Source organism: Marmota monax, unplaced genomic scaffold (genome assembly GCF_021218885.2).
Source record: "Marmota monax isolate L192 unplaced genomic scaffold, Marmota_monax_Labrador192_F-V1.1 WCK01_AAM20220418_F8-fsc00011, whole genome shotgun sequence".
NCBI lineage: Eukaryota > Metazoa > Chordata > Mammalia > Rodentia > Sciuridae > Marmota > Marmota monax.
The window spans coordinates 4,250,672-4,269,874 of NW_026693082.1; the positions used below are offsets into that span (position 1 = coordinate 4,250,672).

At 39.5% G+C, this 19,203-nt stretch overlaps 1 protein-coding gene across 3 annotated transcripts in view; it reads left to right on the forward strand.

Annotated features, from left to right (window-relative positions):
- Positions 1 to 19,203, forward strand: part of Mtus2 (microtubule associated scaffold protein 2) — a 595,926-nt gene that overhangs the window by 235,280 nt on the left and 341,443 nt on the right. For 2 of the 3 annotated variants that reach the window (XM_046454223.2, XM_046454224.2), the window contains one exon: positions 18,372 to 18,569. In XM_046454223.2, the coding sequence (XP_046310179.1) occupies positions 18,372 to 18,569 (198 nt within the window). The remainder of the gene's footprint in view (positions 1 to 18,371; positions 18,570 to 19,203) is intronic. The other variant, XM_046454225.2, reaches the window with a different exon arrangement.

A 19,203-nucleotide genomic window follows, 5' to 3' on the forward strand; every position in this document is an offset into this window, starting at 1 on the left:
TCCCCCTAGACTTTTGTTGTTGTTGTTCTGGGGATTGAACCCAGGGCCTTGTGCATTCAAGGCAAGCACTCTATCAACTGAGCTATATCCCCAGCCCTCCCCCTAGACTTTTGATCCTGAAGTTCCTGTTTGCCTTCTCAACCAGAAGTAGTCCTGAAACTTCTCCTTATCTTTCTCCTGAGATGGATCCATGTTTTCCACCTCTTCAGTTTACTCGTTTGTTTTGCTGGAGTTCGTCGTTGGTAATTTCCTAACAGAGAGTTCAAAGAAAGCAAAGCTGCTGAGTTTTTGCATTTTTGGAACTGCTCTTAGTTTGTGTTCACTAAATTAAAAGCAATTTTCTATCAAAATGTAAAGACTTCCAGTGTTGTTCAAGAGACACAATGGTGCCAATCTGGTAATCCTTTTGTAGGTGATCCAATTTTTTTTTCTTTTTCTGAAAGTTCTAGAATCTTCTCCTATCCTTGGTATTTTGACAATTTCTAGTTGTATGTACACGTGTGCACACACATACACACAGGTGTGCCCATTTGTGTGCCCATGTATGTCAGAGTGAAAAAGAGGGAGAGAGGTTTGTCTTGCTAAGTACTTGTTGAACTATTTGAAGGCTTGTGTCTTTCTTCAGGTCAGTGCAGTCATCCTGTGTTATTTCTGCTTCTCTGTTTCTTCTGTTTTTCTTTCTGGAATTTCTATTATTTGGTTTTGGACCTCTTCAAATGATTACCTGTGTTGTTACCCTTTTCTTACATAATTTTCCCTACCTCGTATTTTTCTTCTACATTTTTAGACAATCTTACTTGACTTTTTTCCTAACCCTTCTGTTGAATTTTTATTTTTGTATTTTTGATTTCAAAGAATTCTTTCTTGGTTTCTCACTGCTTCTTTCCATAGCATATTGCTCTTTTCTTATTGTTATAACATTTCCCCAGATTCTTTGAGGATACTGATGCTATATACATTTTAAACATACCTTTAGTTGCTTGAATTCTCTTTATATTCTCTAGGGCAATTTTTTTTCTCTTTGCTTTTTGTTTATTTGTTTGATGCTGGAAGATTTTCCCAAATTCTATGTGGTCTTTGACTCTAGATGAGTTGGATGAACTTAGAGTTCATTTGCTCAAAGTTTTAAGCAGTGTGTTTCTTCCTACTTTGGGGTTGGTCTGGGGGCCAAGGGAGGAGGTAAATACCGGGTCCTGGGCACACACTCCATGCCTAGAGGAGGAGGTGGTGGGACGCAGCTGTACCCTCACTTATCACTACGGTTCTTGCTCCACCTCCCAGATCTGCATCTCTGAGCCCCTGGTTGTCCAGGCTGGGAGGTCAGCAGGTAGCTTCCTCTACTGCAGCATTGCTGTCTCATCTGCTGCAGGCGGCGCTTCTGCTCAGCTCATCAGTCACGGGCCTCCATCTATGTTCTATGTTCCAGAAATTGTTGGGATTTCTAGCTCAGTAAGTACCCATCTCTTTCCTTTCTCTTATTCAGGCTTAAATATATAAAGTTCTTCATCAAAAGCCATTCATAAATGCTAACTATGATTCTAAATTTTACCTCTTAAAATTGAATTGTTCTCATTTTTAAGCATCTTTGGTTAAAGAGGATGAAACGACCTGTGTTCTGTCTACCATCTTGAGCTGACAGTGGTCTCCGGTTCTACTTAAGTCAACACTGGTGTCCAGCCGCCCTCGGGGTGCTACTCAGTATTGTAGTACAACTGCATTATTGTAAAAGTATTAATGAGAATGGTGTTTTTAAATGTACTTTATGGAAATGACCTCTTATGTCATCATATTATGATTTTCTGATTTTTTTTTTTCCTTGGTGAATAGAGTATGTGCTTTGATTCTCCTTCCATTTTGAAATGCTAAAGTCATGCATAATCAGAAAACAGATTAGGATGATTTCCCTGAGAGTCACTAGTATAAATAGGACCAGGGCTTTATCTGTCTGCATTTCTAATGCAGCAGTTTAGTGGCATGAATAAATTCAGAATTTGTTAATAGTTGGCTAATTCTTCTAATTCTGGGAGATGGGAAAGTGCAAGGTCACCCTAGATTTAACATATCTTTTGAAGTAGCTTCTATTTATAAGCAGCCCTGTCCAGCCACAAAGCCTGACATTTGCGGGACTGATATTGCTTGTACCTTCTGCTCTTGTCCTTTCGTTGGAAGGACTCTTTGATGCTCATTTCCTGACCTTCCCACTTTTCAATTCCCTTCTCCGACACAGAGGTTTCCATTCACTTATATACTGGCTGTTGTTTTATTCAAATCCAGTGGAAAATATGTCAGTGAATACTTGTTAACCTCTGGATTAAACCCAAGTCACTTTAGGTGATATTAATAAGACCTAATTAGAAATGAAAATGCAGATATGTGGATCCTATTTATTCTAATAACTCCAAAATGGTCATCTTTATTTTTTAGGTTGTCACAAGTCAGTAAACTCAAAATTTTGACCTCAGTTAAAAACTGCATAAATAGCTTTGTTTGGTCTTGAAGATTATTATTCCCTTTAGCTCAGTTTTCTGTTTTTACTTACACCAATCTGTTTACAATTCCAAAAGCATTAACAAAATAAAACACAACAAACTTTCATTAGGTTCTCTTTCTGGGCTGGATATCAAATAATGCCAGTGAGCTCCCATTATCTGATAAGGTTTTCTTTTTGCTCCTTATTCTCATGTTATGTACACTTGCATAAAGAGGTTAAAGAAAGTGTGTGTGTGTGTGTGTGTGTGTGTATGTGTATTTTCACACATGTTTGTCCTTTACCTTTGGCCAGACAGAATTTTTAAATTAGCAGCTTAGGGGCTAAGCCCATTCCATCTGTTCACAAACAGGCCTACTGGGGCATCATGCATACATTCTGCCCTTCTTCACTGGGCACCTTTCTGGGTTTGTTCTGCTGGGCAGAAGGAGTGATCTTGCAAGCCGACTGACCGTACTGTAGGAGAGCCTTCCAGAAGACTTTTATGACCAGTTTCCTAAAGTCCCTGTAAACTGCTGTATTTTCAGGTGTGCATGCTCTCAGTGGGGGCCTGGTTTAATTACAGTAGTTCCCATGGAGATCTTCTGGGTATGCAGACTTTTTCTTGTTCCAACAACAAAGAGGACTACCCTTTCCTCATCCCACCACTCAAAACTAAGCACTTGGCAAGACCTGCTGATTCTGTAACTTCACCTTCAATCCATCAGTCCACCTCCTGCCTGCTCTCAGCAGGACAGGACTTCTCTCTGCCTGCCGCCCCCACAGGATCTCCCTGCCTTCTATCCTGCCCTGTCCAAACTATCCCCCCACATAGCAAATCAAACCCTGTTCTTCTTTCTTTAAAATTCCTTATTGGCTCTATTTTGCCCTGAGGAGAAAGACCAGGTGCCCTAATATCAGTCAAGTCTCATGCAGCTACCTTTGCAGGACCCTTCCCTGAAATACCCTCTTCCCCTCTGTACTCCTAGCTGGCTTGCTTTGGTTGATCCTGTAGGACTCAGCTCAAGTCCACCCACTCCATGAACATGGTCCCTGAGCAGCCCAGGCCAGGCTAGGGGTCCACTCCTCTTTGTGCTTCCCCAGGTCTGGGATCACGCCTCCTTCCTGTTGTGCCTGTCTTTTTCTGCTGAAGAGTCTGACAGTGGTGTTAGGAGGGATGGTGGCCCATTTCTTCTCTGTATTTGTGCAAGAACTGGCATGTCCCATGATCCGTCTTCTGAGCTTCTGGAACTCAGATGAATTGAATGAAGCCAGAAGAGACGCGGTTCTGCTCCTTTCTCTTGCCTCCCCCACTTCTTCTTTTCACTCTGCTTGAGGTAATATCCGTTCTCTGACCTTGGGTTGTGGTCAAGTGGCTGCTGGACTTGCGGGCACCACAGATGCCTCTACTTTAGTGTCTGTCTCCTGGGTGGACAGGGGCGAACCTGGTCATCTGTCTTTATCTTCTTTCTGTCTCTGTATTCCTTTCCTGGAGCTGCTTAACTAGCCAGCTAGCTCCAGTGCTCCCAGCCCTTCCCTCTCACTCCTTTGCTCACTCTAGCTCTTTCTCAGACAGAAGTTTTATTGAGATATGTTTCACATGCCACATATTTTGCCCATTTAAAGTGTAAACCCAATGGTTTTACCTCTATGTGCAGAGCTGTGCCACCGTTACGGTGGAGATTTTAGAACACTTCATTGCTCCAAAAAGAAACATCGATTTGCTGTCGCTCTTGATTTTCCTCAGGCACCTGGCAACGACTAATCTACTTTCCGTCTCTAAAGCTTTGCCCTTTCCAGACGTCTCGGGGAGTGGAGGCATCTAATATGTGGCATTTTACAGGTGGCTCTTTCGCTTGCCTTAAATGCTTTCAAAGATTCATCCAATTCACAGCGTCTATCAATATTTCATTCCTGTGTTAGTGGTCTCTAGACTGCTGTGTAGACTTCCACAAATGAAGTGACTTAGAAATTTACTTTCTCATAGTTCTGGAGACTTGGAGTTCAAAGATCATGATGCCAGCCTGGTTGGTTTCTGGTGAGACCTCTCTCCTTGCTTTACAGATAACCATCCTCTCACTTTGTCCCCGCCTTTTCTCTATGCATATACAAAGAGAGAGGTGACACTGATGTCTCCTCCCCTTCTTATGAGGACAGCAGTCAAAATGAATTAGAGTCCCATCTTTATATCCTCATTTAACTTTAATCACCTCATTAAAGTCTCTGAATCCAGGTCACATTAGGGATGAGGGCTGCAACATCTGAATTTTGTAGTGATATAAGGCAGTCCATAATAATTCCTTTTGTATTGCTGTATAACATTCCGTTGTATAGATTTGCCACAATTTATAGCTTCAACAGTTATTGGGCATTTGGATTTTTTCACGATTAATAATGTCATTGTGAATATTTGTGTATAAATTTTTGTGTAGACATTAATTTTTATTTCTCCTGGGTATATACCTAGAAATAGGATTGCTGGGTACAGTGATATATACATAGTGCATGTGTTAGGGTATGTTTAGATATGTAGTGTCCCCAAAAAACTCATGTGTGAGACAATGCAAGAAAGTTTAGAGGTGAAATTGATCAGGTTAGGAGACTCTTAACCTAATTAGTGCATCAGTCCTCTGACAGGAATTAATTGGGTGGTAACTGTAGGCAGGTAGGGTGTGGCTGGAGAAGCTGTGTCCTTGGGGGGGGTGCCCTTGGGGTTTTATCAGTGGTGATGGAAGCTCCCTCTCTTTGCTTCTTTGTGCAATGTCCTGAATTGCTTTCCTCTGCCATGATGTTCTGCCTCATTCTGGGTGCATAGCAATGGAACCAGCTGTCCAAGGACCAAGACCTCTGGATCCCTGAGCCCTGAAATAAACTTTTCCTCCTCTAATGGTTCTTGTTGGGTCTTTTGGTCACAGCAGTGAAAAAGCTGACTAAAACAGCTTGTGTAGTGGTATTAAGAAGTGTGTGAGTTTCCTGTATATGTTATTGGATTCAGTCTATTAGACAAAAGCCATATCCCCAAATTACCTCAAGATGAGCCTTTCTCTGTCTTGGACTCTTGCTAAGGCTAGTGAGGGATAACAACCTTGAGCTTTTAGAAGTCTTATCATTTGACAGTCATTTAAGACACTGCCTTAGGTCTTTTCTGAAGTTTTACCAAAGTATTTTACAGATATATCTTTAACTTCATCATTAGGCCATGCTTTTCTGAATATGATCGTTGGCCAACATTTCTTACGTTGGGTATCATTTACTATGTGGAAAGGCTGAGCATTTTCAAACCCAGCAAATCCTAGCTCCTTTATGTTCAATGGCTCCCTTATATTGAAGTCTTCAACTTAGCCCTACTCTCATTACCAGAAAAGTAAGAAGAAGCCGGGTAACACCTTCAGCACTCTACCTTGAAATCTTCTTAGCTAGATTCTAAACTCGTTCCCTAGAATCTCTACATTTCATATATCATCAGGTAACATCATTTCTAAATTTTCTGCCAGAGATTAATGAGATTAACTTCCCATTAGTTTCTTCACCTTTCCTTTTTTTGACCTTTGTAATTTGTTTTAATTAGTCATATATTTCTTTAAACCTTATTGATGGCTTCCTCAAGGGCCATAAACCTTCTTCTAAAAGTTTCTTTAAGCTCATTAGAGTTACACTAATGTTATCTGAAAATACCATCCAGTTTCTTCTTCTGTCTGGTTCCAAAGCCATTTTTACGTAATTAAAGTTCTTATTTTGGTAGCCACCCTTTTACAAAATCTGCATCATATATATTTCTGAATAACAGATCACCCCAAATCTTAATAGCTTGAAACTACAGCAAACATTTATCATCCACCGGTTTCTGTGGGTCAATATTTGGGAAGAGCTTGGATGGGTGATTCTGACCTGGAGCCTGTCAAGAGATCGAAGTCAGATCTGGTTAAGTCAACCATCTTATGAAGGCTTGACCAAGTGTGCTGGACCACCTCCAAGATGAAGTGATTACTCATATGGCTGTCAAATTGATGCTGTCTGTTGGCAAGAGGACTTGGTTCCTCACCATGTGAACCTCTGCAAAGGGATATTTAAATATCCTTATGGCATGGCTGGCTTCTCCCTCAGTGAGCATCTGAGAGCACAAGGATGAATCTGCAGTATCTACTGTGACCTAGACTCAGAGAGCAGCACACTGTCACTTCTACAGTACAGTCTTGGTCACATAGGTCAGTCCTGACTCACTGGTAGGAATCATTGCAGAACCATCTTGGAAGTTAGATACTTTGCACCTTGACCTGCGTTTTATTTATTTCTTTGGTGGGGGGATGTACCTCTACCTAAATTGATTTGCGATTATAATGGCAACAGTGTCATTAGTGATAGCAAAAATAGCAATGCAATAGCCTTGTATGTATCAGGTGTTTTTTAAATATCAGACAATATGATAGGCACTTTGGATGCAGTTTTTCTTCTATCATGGTAAGGGTAGAGGGTCTTATCCTCATTTTTCACAGGAGGAAACTGGGTACAGAGAGTCTGAATCTAGTCTGGGTCTATCTACTTAGTAATAATCACATCAAATCCAGACCTGTAGTACAATTCTCAAATGTGCTACTTCCCTTGCTTTGCTTAATTGTGTCCTTCTTTTCTCCTTTTGGGAAGCTGCAGTCTTAATATCAAAGGGTTTTGTTTGCAGAGTTTTGTCCCAGTGTGACAGGAGCTTGCTGAAAACTGCTGTTTGTTCATGTTCCCAAGCAAGGTGAAGGGAGGCAGAACTGCTTCTCAGCCACGTGCCTTTAGCAAAGCAAACCACCTCTCAACAAAATATCTGTGAAAGAATCAACTGCTTATAAAAGCAATGAGGAAGAACTATTGTACAATTAAAGAAAATAATTTGGCCCAATAATGTATGTGTAAATATGCTAAAACACACACAACACACACACACACGCACACACACACACACATACACACTACTCTTCAATCCAAAATTGTAAGGGAAAAATATGGCCCTTGAAGAAAAAACCCGAGTCATCCTGCCTGATGGTCTTGCTTTCATTGAATTTTTCCTCGCCATAGCCTTAGTCTTACCTCTGTTCGGGCCCTGCCCACCCCTTTATCCTGGGCTGTGGCTATCTATGAATATACACCTCCCATCCAGTGGGTCGTCAGCCGCACGTGCGGACCATGCCTTCTTTGAATTTCACACAGCACCGTGAAGTGACTGCTGATGGTAGGTGTCTGTGAATACATATTGAATTGAATTAAAATGCATTTACTTTCTTCTGAAGTTTTCTCCCTTGGGATATCAAGAATGTTGGGCCATGATGGTTGGATCGTTATTAATATAATATTGAACCTTCAGTACTACAATCAGATTCTAATTGATTGAGATTTTTTTCTAACCTTACAGAGTCATAATTTAAAAAAGAGAATCAATACAAAAAGGAAAAAGCCAAAACAAATAGAATTCAAATTTCATCAAAATGGGAAGTTTTGCTTTCTTCAAAGGATTTATCTTTCAAGAGAAAAATAATATTACTCTGAAATAGCAACACGGCTTTTACAACTTCAGTAGGCAGCAAAATCTCTTTCGTTGTTGAAACAGGAATTTTCATCTTTTTGGAAAAATCTTGTCAAAGTATAAAGCCTTGGTAAAATAAAAGAAATTAGTTCATTATAGCTTTTTTGAATGAGACTTTAATATTTGATCCTGGAGTTTCTAAAAGTGTTTATTAACGTTTGAATTTATTTTAATTAGTTTTCCCATTATAGCTATGTTTATTTGAAAAGGATTTTGATCTGCTGAACAAAACATTCATTTTACCTAACAGAAGTGTTGCTATAGAGGACACACAATGACAGATTAGATTCTCTGACACAGGCTCTTAAAAGTAAAGATACTGATAGAGATTGGGGAACTCATCCTGGATCTATCTTAAGTCTGTTATTTACCTGAAGAAAAAAATTATATTTTCTATTTTTAATCTTTTGTTTTAATATATCAGCTTTATTGAGATATAATTCACAGACTATATATAATTCACCTTTGAAAAGTCACAATTCAGTGGTTTTTAGGACAGTCACAGGATTTTGCAATCATCACCACAATTAATTTTAGAACATCTTCATCATCCCTGAAAGAAAGAAAATCTGAATCCATTAGTAGGCTCTACTCATTTCCCCAAACCCTGGACCTGGGGAACTATGAATCTACTTTCTGTCTCTGGATTTGTCTCTTCTGGACATTTCATATAAGAAATTACATCATATACAGTCTTTTGTGTTTGGCTTCAGTATTTTCAAGTTTCATCCATACTGTTGAATGTATGTATCATTTTTATGGATGAAGAACATTCCACTATGTAGTTAGTCCACATTTTGTTTACCCATTTACCAGTGAACATACGTTTGTGATATTTCTACCTTTTATCAAATGCCACTATAAAAATTGACATGTAAGTCGGACATGGATATGGGTTTTCACTAGAGTGTACTTGGGAGTCGAATTGTCCAGACACGTGATACTTCTGTATTTAACCTGTTGAGGAACTTCCAGACTGTTTTCCAAACTTGCTACACCAATCCCTCTGTCTCCTGACCCCACTCTTTATCATCTATCTTTCTATCCTAGTGGATGTGAAGTAGAATCTCACTGTGCTGTTGATTTGCATTTTCCTGATGGCTAGAGATGTTTTCATCTTGTCATGTGCTTATTGACTATTTGTATGTCTTCTTGGGAGGTATCTATTGAAATCCTTCACTAATTATAAAATCTGGTTCTTTTTCTTTTCATTGTTAGTTGAAATAGTCCATTATACATTCTGTATACTAGACATTTATTGGATATTTGATTTGCAAATATTCTCTCCTATTCTTATGGGGTTTTTTGTTGTTGTTGTTATCATTGTTCTTCAAAAGTTGGAATCTGACTTCATATTACAGTTCACCCATGATGTTTGACTGATGACTCAAATGTACATTTCATTTAGTTGAAGTTGAACTTGTTTAGTATGCCATTATGGTTCTGAAGGAAGGCAAAAATTCCATAGAATGTCTAATTTAAAAGTTCAGTGTTGTATGTTCTGAGAAGTGAAATGAAAATCTTCTTTACTGTCAGTAATGTCTGGACACCGGAAGTAGATAAGGAGTGCCTTGGTGAGGCCTTGGTAAATGTGGAGATGAGTGACCTGACTTATATTTTGGGCATCTGTGAGGCAAGACATTCCCAGGTAGAGTTTCCACCTATCATTGGCAAGGCATTTCACAAGTTGTGGGAAATTTGAAGAAGGTGTGGTCCTCACAGGAGGGTGACAATCCCCTGGAACACAGGAACATAGTCATAGGGTAACCATGGCCTAAGATAAGGGGGAAGGCGAGGCTAGAACAGAAGCAAGAATAAGGTTATGGAGGGAAAATTCAAGGAAAGTAAGATCATCAAGCAGAATGACTCTGAGTTTTTATTCAAGGGCCATTTTCCCCTTATAATTCATATTTAAAATGTATAGTATGTGGACCAAAGAATGTTTTATGGATTTTTGTATTTTTTCTTTGCTTTGTTTTGTGTTTCATCCCACTGGGAGCAACCTTGAACAAGAAATTGTTGCTGCTATTGTTTTAGAACAACATTCAGAGTATGGCAATGGCTAAGGAATATAAAAACACACAGATGTAACTGTCTTATGACCAGAGCGGCCTGAAATTTGTCCAGTCATGCTAACCCTTGGGTCCTTTCATGTACTGAATGTTTGTGTCCTCCTAAAGATCGTATACTGAAGCACTACTCTCCAATGTGATGTATTAGGTCTTGGGCTTTTGGGTTAGGTTTAGGTGAGGTTGTGAGGGTGGAGCCCATGCTGGATGTATGAAAAGACAAGGAGACATTAGAGTTTCTTCTCTCTGTCATTCAGTGACACAGCAAGAAGGCTGCTGTCTGAAAGCTAAGAAGAGAGACCCAACCAGAACCCAACCACTCTGGTAAACTGATCTTGGACTTCTAACCTCCAGAAGGATAAGGCATAAAGATAAGGCTGTGGTTTAAATCACACAGTCTGGTTCTTTGTTATGGCAACCTGAGTTGGCTGAGATTGGTCCCATTTCTTATCAGAGAAATCCTGGTTAACAAATGAACGCACCAGCTGTCCAGTGAGATCTATCATGTGGGATGCTGATGGCTTCATATGTAAAGTGTACAAACTCCCAATGCTGTTCATCAGTTATTTCAAGTGACTGTATAGGTAGCCAAGGAATCGAGAGAGGAGTGACCTCCTGCTGCACTGTGGCATAAGGCAAAGTGCTGGGGAGAGGGGAGACCATTCCCTCCTGGAGGTGAAATATGCAGGAAGGCCCAGGTTTGGCTCCATCCTACCGCAAGGAGGCCTTGGTAGCTGTGCTGAGCTTGAAGGATGTACTTCTTTAAGCCAAGGTGTAATGGAACCTGGGTGTGGAGGGTCACATGTTCAGGGCACATAGGTGCTTGCCTTTTTAGGAGAGATTAGCATGTTGCCAGTATTTGCCAGTCTCATGTTGTATATGGCAGAGCCAAGGGGGACAGTTTCTTTTATTAGAAGCACATGGACAACTTATAGCCATGATTGTTCTAGAGATGCCAGGAAGCATGAGAAGGGGTTGATAAAGCTCTACAGAGAGGGTTTCTGTTGGACAGTAAAGGAATGCATGTTGATTGCAATTTGGACAGATTCTAGAACCTTTGGGCAGAGGGGACCCTATTAAAGATGAGCTTGATTAAAATTAGTAAATGAGGAATATTTTTGCTTCTTGAATCTTAGGACTCTAAAAGATCCTGGGCTTCATGTGATATTTTGGGTGCTCATAGGATCATTAATTGTTTCTTATTTATTTATTTATTTGTTCAAACATTAGTTGTTTCTTGATAGTTTTAGGGACAAAGTACCCAGTGGTTTACCAAGCAATATTCAGAAATTTAAGGTGACAGGACCATGCATCATGCATAGGGCAATGGCCTATCCATTTTTGTTTTTATTTGTATGTTCCTAATGACTATGTCAAATGAATGTCCTCAAAGAGGATGTTATTAATTTAATGACATGCCTGTGGGACTGGAGAAAGTTGGATGCAATTAAGATTTTCCCTGCATAGGTTGTGTGCCGTGGCAGATGCTGTGGTATCTTGTGGGTAGCCACCAGGTAAAGATGCACTGCATTCCTTTGAAGGTAAAGGAAAACTGTGACTGAGAAGCTATTATAAATAGAAATTGAGTAGAACGTATTAACCAAATCTATAATAGCAAAATGTTTTCCAATACCTTATTAGTTGAAGTCAGTAATTTCAATAATATCATGTCTAGAGATTTTTTTTTATGAGTAGCATCATAGCATTAGGGTTGTATAATCCTCTGTGAGGTATTACTAATTCCACATTAAGGCCACATTGGACTATTAAATTGGGAAGCAGTGGAGGCATGTAATGGGTTTCAACCCTGGAAGACCTTGTTTAAATTTACATTGAGCCATGTTCACTACTTTATAGGGGGATTGGCCGGGGTGGAGGGTGGGCATTTTGCCACGTCAACTTGTATGTGTCACGAACTCTTTTCAGGTTTTTCTCCACCTCTGGATCCAGCTCTCTTTCTTTCACTTCTCTTTCCCTCCACCCATATCTTTCTTTTCTTTGTTGTGCTTCCTGAGAATTTTCTCTGTTTTGCTCCTATTTATGAATTCCTTTCTCCATGGAGCTTCAAGTCTATGGTATTGCCAAGGTTAGGGGCTTCCCCCATGCAATGGTTGCTTTATAGGAGGTTTAAGTAAGGACACTGGGTTTAAGTAAGGTCTGAATTAACCCCCTTGCTGTGCCAGAGGGAGTCGTGGGTGCTTTTTCCATAAGTCTAAGGACTGGGATTTTTGTAGCAACAGAGGCATAGGCAGCAACAGCCACCAAGTTACTTAATGATCCCGCAGAATCAACTGCTTGTAGGAATGCAAACATTTCCTTTATGTTTTTCTTATCTTCCTTAATGACTGCTCTTTCATGAGCTTCTACCCAATTATCCTGTATCTTGTACAGGATCTAGTTGGTCTACAGAGAGCTCTATAAATCTAGAGCCAAGACCTGGCTGAGAAATGCAACCAATTGGTCACGGGACAGCCTTTGCCCTAAGTCTAGCATCAGACAACTTTATTCTCAGATATACAGATAGGTCCAGCACGAGATGTACCTGAGAAAAACTTTAAAGAGGCCCCTCCTCCATCCCATTTTCTTATTCCTAAAAAACAACTAAATATTCAAACTTCAAACTTAGATGAGCAGAAACTGTAACAGAAGGTCTGTAGGACTCAGTGCAGCACAGCCGCACAGCTCAAGCACAAGCTGGCCAGCAAGCCACAGCTGAAGGTGCCTGCGTACGCTGAGGCAGCAGAGCCAGTTAACAAGCCAAGCAAGAAGGGAGACCCCCAGAGATGCTGGCCGTGTTCGCAGCATCCTGCTTGCCGCACCTCCTGTTGTAGCCACCACAAAGAGGCAGAGTGGACCCTCAGCCAAAATTTGGTTTGAATGTCAAGAGTGATGATGAAGCCACAAACAAAGCAAAAGGGTATGGAAAAGCTTATACTTATGTAATTGGGGTTTGTGGGGAGAGCAGAACAGGCCTCTCAAACAAGTCTGAAAATGGCTTGAGGGAGAAGGAAAGCACGCTGGATTATGGTTTTATTTGTCATATGGGGGTAGGGGAGCGGTGAACATTCCCATGCAAATGGGTAGTGGCTTATGTGGCTTGAATATAAATATCCTCACACCTCCCAGCATCAAAGGAGGGACCCCTGGACTTTCTTTTCAGCTTTTCCAGATGAGGGGTAGAAGAGGTAGGTGAGAGTAGAGCAAGGTTGCGGGGTGTTGAGGCTAGTAACTAGTAGCAGTCAAATATTTAAAAAAAATATGGAGTCTGACCTTTTATTATAATTCTTAAGCATTTTCTTCTCTTTTGGCCCATGATAAATAAAATTGCTTTCCAAATTTCATTTTTGGATTATTTATTGTGAGAGTATAGAAGTCCACTTAATTTTTGCATGTGAATATTTTTATTCTGTGACTTTGCTGAGCTAGTTTATTCATTAATTAAATAGTTTGTTAAATGAAATTTCCTAGGATTTTCTCTATACAAGACCACATCAATTGCAAAGAGAAAGTTTTGCTTCTGATTTCCAATACACACATCTTTTCTTTTCTTGCTTAATTCCTCTGGCCAGGACCTTCCCTGCAATGTGAATAGAAAGGGTGAGAGAAGATATCCTTGTTCCTGATGTTGAGGGGAAGCTTTCAGTCTTTCACCATTAAGTATAAACTTACCTGCCTTTATCAGACCAAAGGCACTGTCTTCTATTCTTAGTTCACTAACCACTAATAGGTTTTTTTTTTTTTAAATCATGCACTGATATTGAAATTTGTAAAGTATTTTTTCTACACATTGAGATGATCATGGGTTTTGTTTTTCTTTATTAATATGGTATAGTATATTGATTTATATATATTAAAGCAATTTATATTTCTAGGAGAAATATTGCTTGGTCTTGTTATATAATTCTTTATATATGCTTCTGGTTTTAATGTGTTAGTTTTTTGCTGTTAATTTTTATGTAAATGATTGATAGAATTCACTAAAGAAAACATCTGGATCTTGCAGAAAGTTTTTAAATTACTAATTCAATCTTTTTAGTAAACATATATTCAGATTGGAGTCAATTCTCATAGTCTTTCTAAAATTTGTCCATTTCACTAGATTATCTAATTTATTGAGATATTGTTGTTTATAGTCTTCTGTTATAATCCTTTTTATTTCTGTTGGATCAGTAGTGATGTCTCTCTTAGCTTTTTCACTAGTTATCTCTGGTAAACTAGCTTTTCTACAGTTTATCATCTTGCTTTGATGGAGCTATCAGCCTCCTCCTAGTTGCTTACCATCAAAATCTCCATTGCTTCTAAGAATTCCCCTAGGTTGGAACTTCATACAAATATTATTTCAAATAAACTCCGTTCTTTTGAAGAGCATCTCAGAGATCCCTGATCTTCTGGTGTGCCTGTGTCCTTGGGCAAAATCTCTTACTTATGACTTTGGTGCTAGGGGTTGTAAGAGCAGACAAAAACTCTTACATTACCAGTAAGATGCTAGATAGGGATAGTGCTCTCTAGTTTTCTCTCTTTATCTTTCCTGGGGGTGAATTTCTAGCCTATAAGTGAACAAGGCAGTGTGATTTAGGCCCCCGTATTTTGGGCCTGTTCTACCTGCGTGGTCCTCTACACTATAAGTTGTGGCTGGGTGAAGAAAGGGTCCCCCTGACCTGTTGACAACATTTGCATAGAATTTAGCCTCTGCAACATGGAACTAAAGATGGGGTGGGATGCGGATGAGAAGTGGTGTTAACCCAATGATCCTAGGAAGATACAGTACCCCTTAACTCCAGAGAGAAAAAAAACCCTATCTTTCTGGCCACATGTACCAGAGTAGAGCTTCCATCATTCTGTGGTGGGAGGTTGGTGATGGGGAACAAGGGAGTGGGTCATGGTTCAAGTGCAACTCTCACTGTTTTCATGGAGTTTTTGTTAATTTTCTTATGTGTGATATACTCTTAGAATATTTCCCAAAGACTTTAAAACTTTTAAAAATAGTTTTCACCAGTTATGATTGTTTCACTGGAGAGAGTGGCATAGAGATCCTCATGCTATCATTCTATGAAGTATCTTTCTTATGTATTACCTTAGCTTTATTGTGATACTAATTTATTATATAATTTATTTATTGAGAGCTTCCTATGCACTTGATACACTATTATTTCTGTCAAAATATATGTCCTAGATTAGAGCAAGGATACTAAATACTTGGAAAATATATTTCTCTGACATGCTAGATGTCTTTATTGGGGTTACTGTCTATATTGGTTGGCATATAAACAACAGAAATGTATTTCTCACTGTTCTGGGGACTGGAAATCTGAGATCAGGGTTACTATGATCTTCTTATTGTTTACCCATATGGTGGAAAGAGAGTGAGTTAGACCTCAGACACCTTTCTATATGTGCACAAATCTCATTATTGAGAGTTCTACTCTTACAACCTATCTACCTCTCCAAGGACCTGACTTCAAACACCATCACATTGGGGTTAGTTTGTAAATACTAAATTCAGTCTAAAATGCTGGACTTGTTTGAAAAATAGCCAGGAATATAGGTCTTTTTTTGTGTGTATATATGCAAATAGTTATTTTTATAAGAAGCTAAGATTAAGTTAATGCAATTTGATCAGAGTTGTCAAATGCAATTATTTCACAAGTGAGTTGACATTTTCTGTTGAAGTTTTTAAAGTATGTTCCAACAGCCACCTGAATCAAAATATTTAATCATTTGTTTGAAAGGCAGAATTTTTTTTTAGTCCTCTCCAGACTACTCTTTTATGCAGAGAAATTTGTGGAGATATTTGACTCATACTTTGGGTTAAATTAATATAGTACAACCTTGGTGATAGATTTCAATGCATTTATAATAAGAAATTGTATAATCACTGTGCTAGGTGCTGGTAATATAAAAAGAATAAGATTTGCTCCTCCAATCCTGTAAGCATCTGTACTATTCATGATATTAATCTGGTAGAAGGAAAGACAATTATATAGTAACTTGATGTATAGTATAAGTCATATTAAATTTACAAAAGTTGTACACACAGAGTTGGGGCAAGGAATACTCCTACAAGTAGCCTAAACATGAGCACATGAACACAGGCACACACACACACACACACACACACACAGGACACAGAGCAATACAATCATTGCTCAGTATCCATAGCAGATTGAATATACTGCCCATCCCCATTCCTCCCCAAACCATGGATGTTCAAGTTTCTTATATAAAATGGTAAGAGTATTTGCGTGTAACCAATGCAAATCCAGTACTCCAAGCTGTCTCTAGACTACATATAATACTTAATATAAAGTAAATGCTAGGTAAGTAGTTGATATTCTGTATTATTTTGAGAACAGCAACAAGAAAAAAGTTTCTACATGCTCAGAGAAGATGCAGTGTTTTTCCAAATAGTTTTAATCTGCTCATTTGAATCTGTCTATATGGAACCCATGGATATGAAAAGCCAACTGTTTACCTTTACCAAAAGGAATAGGGAGGAAGAAATCTAGAAAATAATTTGGAGACTGCTTCCTATACACAGAATCCTGTGTTGTCCACCCTTCCCTTCTCTCTGTGTATCCCAAAGCTACCTTTCCACCGATGGAATGAACAACTGGATGTAGGTAAGGGTAGAATAAGACACATTTTTGTTTTACACACTCAGAGACTTTATTGTCTTACATAATGATGTAACGAACTTATTTTTAAAAAAATATTAAGTGAATGCTTTCCACATGCCAAGGTCTTGGTTAGGAATACTGACTTTTTTTTCCCCCAAATATATGAAGGCATTGAATATGGCATTGATAGCTGATACAAAAGGGCCATTACTACTTGTTAAATGGTGCAGTGTTTCTTTCTTTTCTTTTTTAATTAGTGGAGCATTAGAATAGAACTGAACTGGGGATACCTGCAACCCCAGCTCCTTGTTCTCTTTCTCTTCGGTGCTGACCTGATTCCTTCTCTTCCCAGTCCTGACCCAGGAGTCAGGAGACCACAGCTGTGTGGATCCCACCTTCATCTGGACACACAGATGGCCGTGGCCTCACTTCTAGGAGGACTTGCTGGTAGAAGAAGAGGCCTTTTGGGGGGCCACCATAGACCTAGCATGACATCTACTGGTTCTCTATTTCTACATTTAGATGCTTTCTAATATGTAGTTTCTTCATTGATCTTTTTAGACATGGCCTTTTGGGGTTTTATGAATCGACCATTATTTAAATTAAGCTTAGTGTGAAATGCCATTAATCTTTTATAATAAAGAATAGACTAAAGGCAGAATAAGAATGCTATGGATTGTTTTGTGTACCCTCAGGGTAAATATGTTTGCAGGTCAAAGTTGCTCAATACCTCCTAAAGGTCAATCACACAAAATATTAGGAAACTTGGGCCTTTTAAATTTCATATCCTAGTATTTTTTGGTTTGGGGTTTCTCTGTGCTGAGAGCCTTCTCGTAGGGTTGTGGTGATCATCCTGGCAGCTGCTGATGGAGCCCAGCTCAGACTTAGAGCGTGGTGTTTCTGAGATTTTGGATTGACAGCATATTTTATCATCCTAAAACAGACTGGTTTGGCACATATCCAGGAGCTGATTTTGAAGTTTGGACTAAAATAAAAACAGAAAAAGGAGAAAAACTGACATTCATCTGAGCACCTATCAAGTTCTGTGTTACAAAGAGTAATGCTAAACCTTGGAGGCCAGCTTTATCATCATTCTTTATAGAGGAAGCTGGTTCTCAGTGTTAGGGCTAGGGCTCAGGGTTACATAGCTAGTAACTGAGAGAGGTCAGATTTCAGTCTGGCTAGCCCCTCCCCCATCCCTACAACCTGCAGAAGGTTAGTAGGATGATTCTGTGAACATGTTTCTGTAAGACTTATCACATAATAGTTAAAATCACCAATGAGTATTTTCTGCAAGAGTTCTTTGCCTATCATATGTCAAATATTAAGGTGTATCTGAATTTCAGAGACCTACAGGTAGCTTTAACAGTCAATATTCTCTTTCCATTCAACATCTGAAGCACTTTATACCTATGGCCTTACAGTAGGGTCAACCCATCTGCCTAACTGGACTGTGATCATTTGGGGGCAGGAGCTACTTGTCCTCTTCCTGAGTTTCTCTGAAGCACCTGGCTCACGAAAGAGACCTTTCTCTTAAAGATTTGTTTGTTGCAAATGCATAGAATTGAATTTCAAGATTAATTTTAGCTACATATATATACACATACACACGTATATATATTCTGAGTTTTTTTTTTTCCTTTGGTTCTTTTAAGCAGATTTAAAGAAAGCTTCCAGTTCAAATGCTGCAAAATCCAGTCTACCGAAATCCGGACTTCGACCTCCTGGATACTCGCGTCTCCCAGCGGCCAAGCTGGCGGCCTTTGGCTTTGTCCGGAGCTCCAGCGTGTCCTCAGTTTCCAGCACCCAGTCAGCGGACAGCGTGCCACCCGAGCAGAGCCGGCCAGCCACCCGTAAGTGGGGTGGGGGGAGGGGTTGGGCACCTGTGCCCAGCTCCTGCAGGCCAGTCCAGGCCCTAAAGGTAAATTGACCTGCCTGGGTCCCTATGTGTCATTTTCTTTGTGTGACTAATAATTTTGATCAGTTTCCTTACTCTACCATCCACTTAAGGAAAATAGCCTATTTGTCACTATCTTGTTTTTTCAGTTACGGTAAGTTAACTTGCCAGGAAAAGATTTTGCACCTCTTACCATCTAGAAAATGACTTACCCAGAGACAGGTTTCAGAAGCCCTTTGCTTCATGGATTCTTAGGTAAGAGGTCAAAGAAAGATCCAAGAAAGGTGTCCCTGCAGAGTGTTATCATGAAACCTACTGAGTTTTCAATATTTGCTGAAAGAATTAGTCACCTGTGATTACCTATAGTGCCTTGGAATTGGTGAAGCATTTAACTATGTTTCCGAAAGTTAACTAAATGAGGTTAAAAATAGGAAGGAGGGTTGAACAACTTCAGGTTCTGTGGTTGGGAACACTTGTAGCTGATATGAGGCCACTTCAAGGTTCTTTCCTGGGACTGAGATTATAGAGTGTATCTTATGTTTGCACTGCTAGCCCTCTGAGCCAGACACAGCAGCCACTGTGAGTAGAGG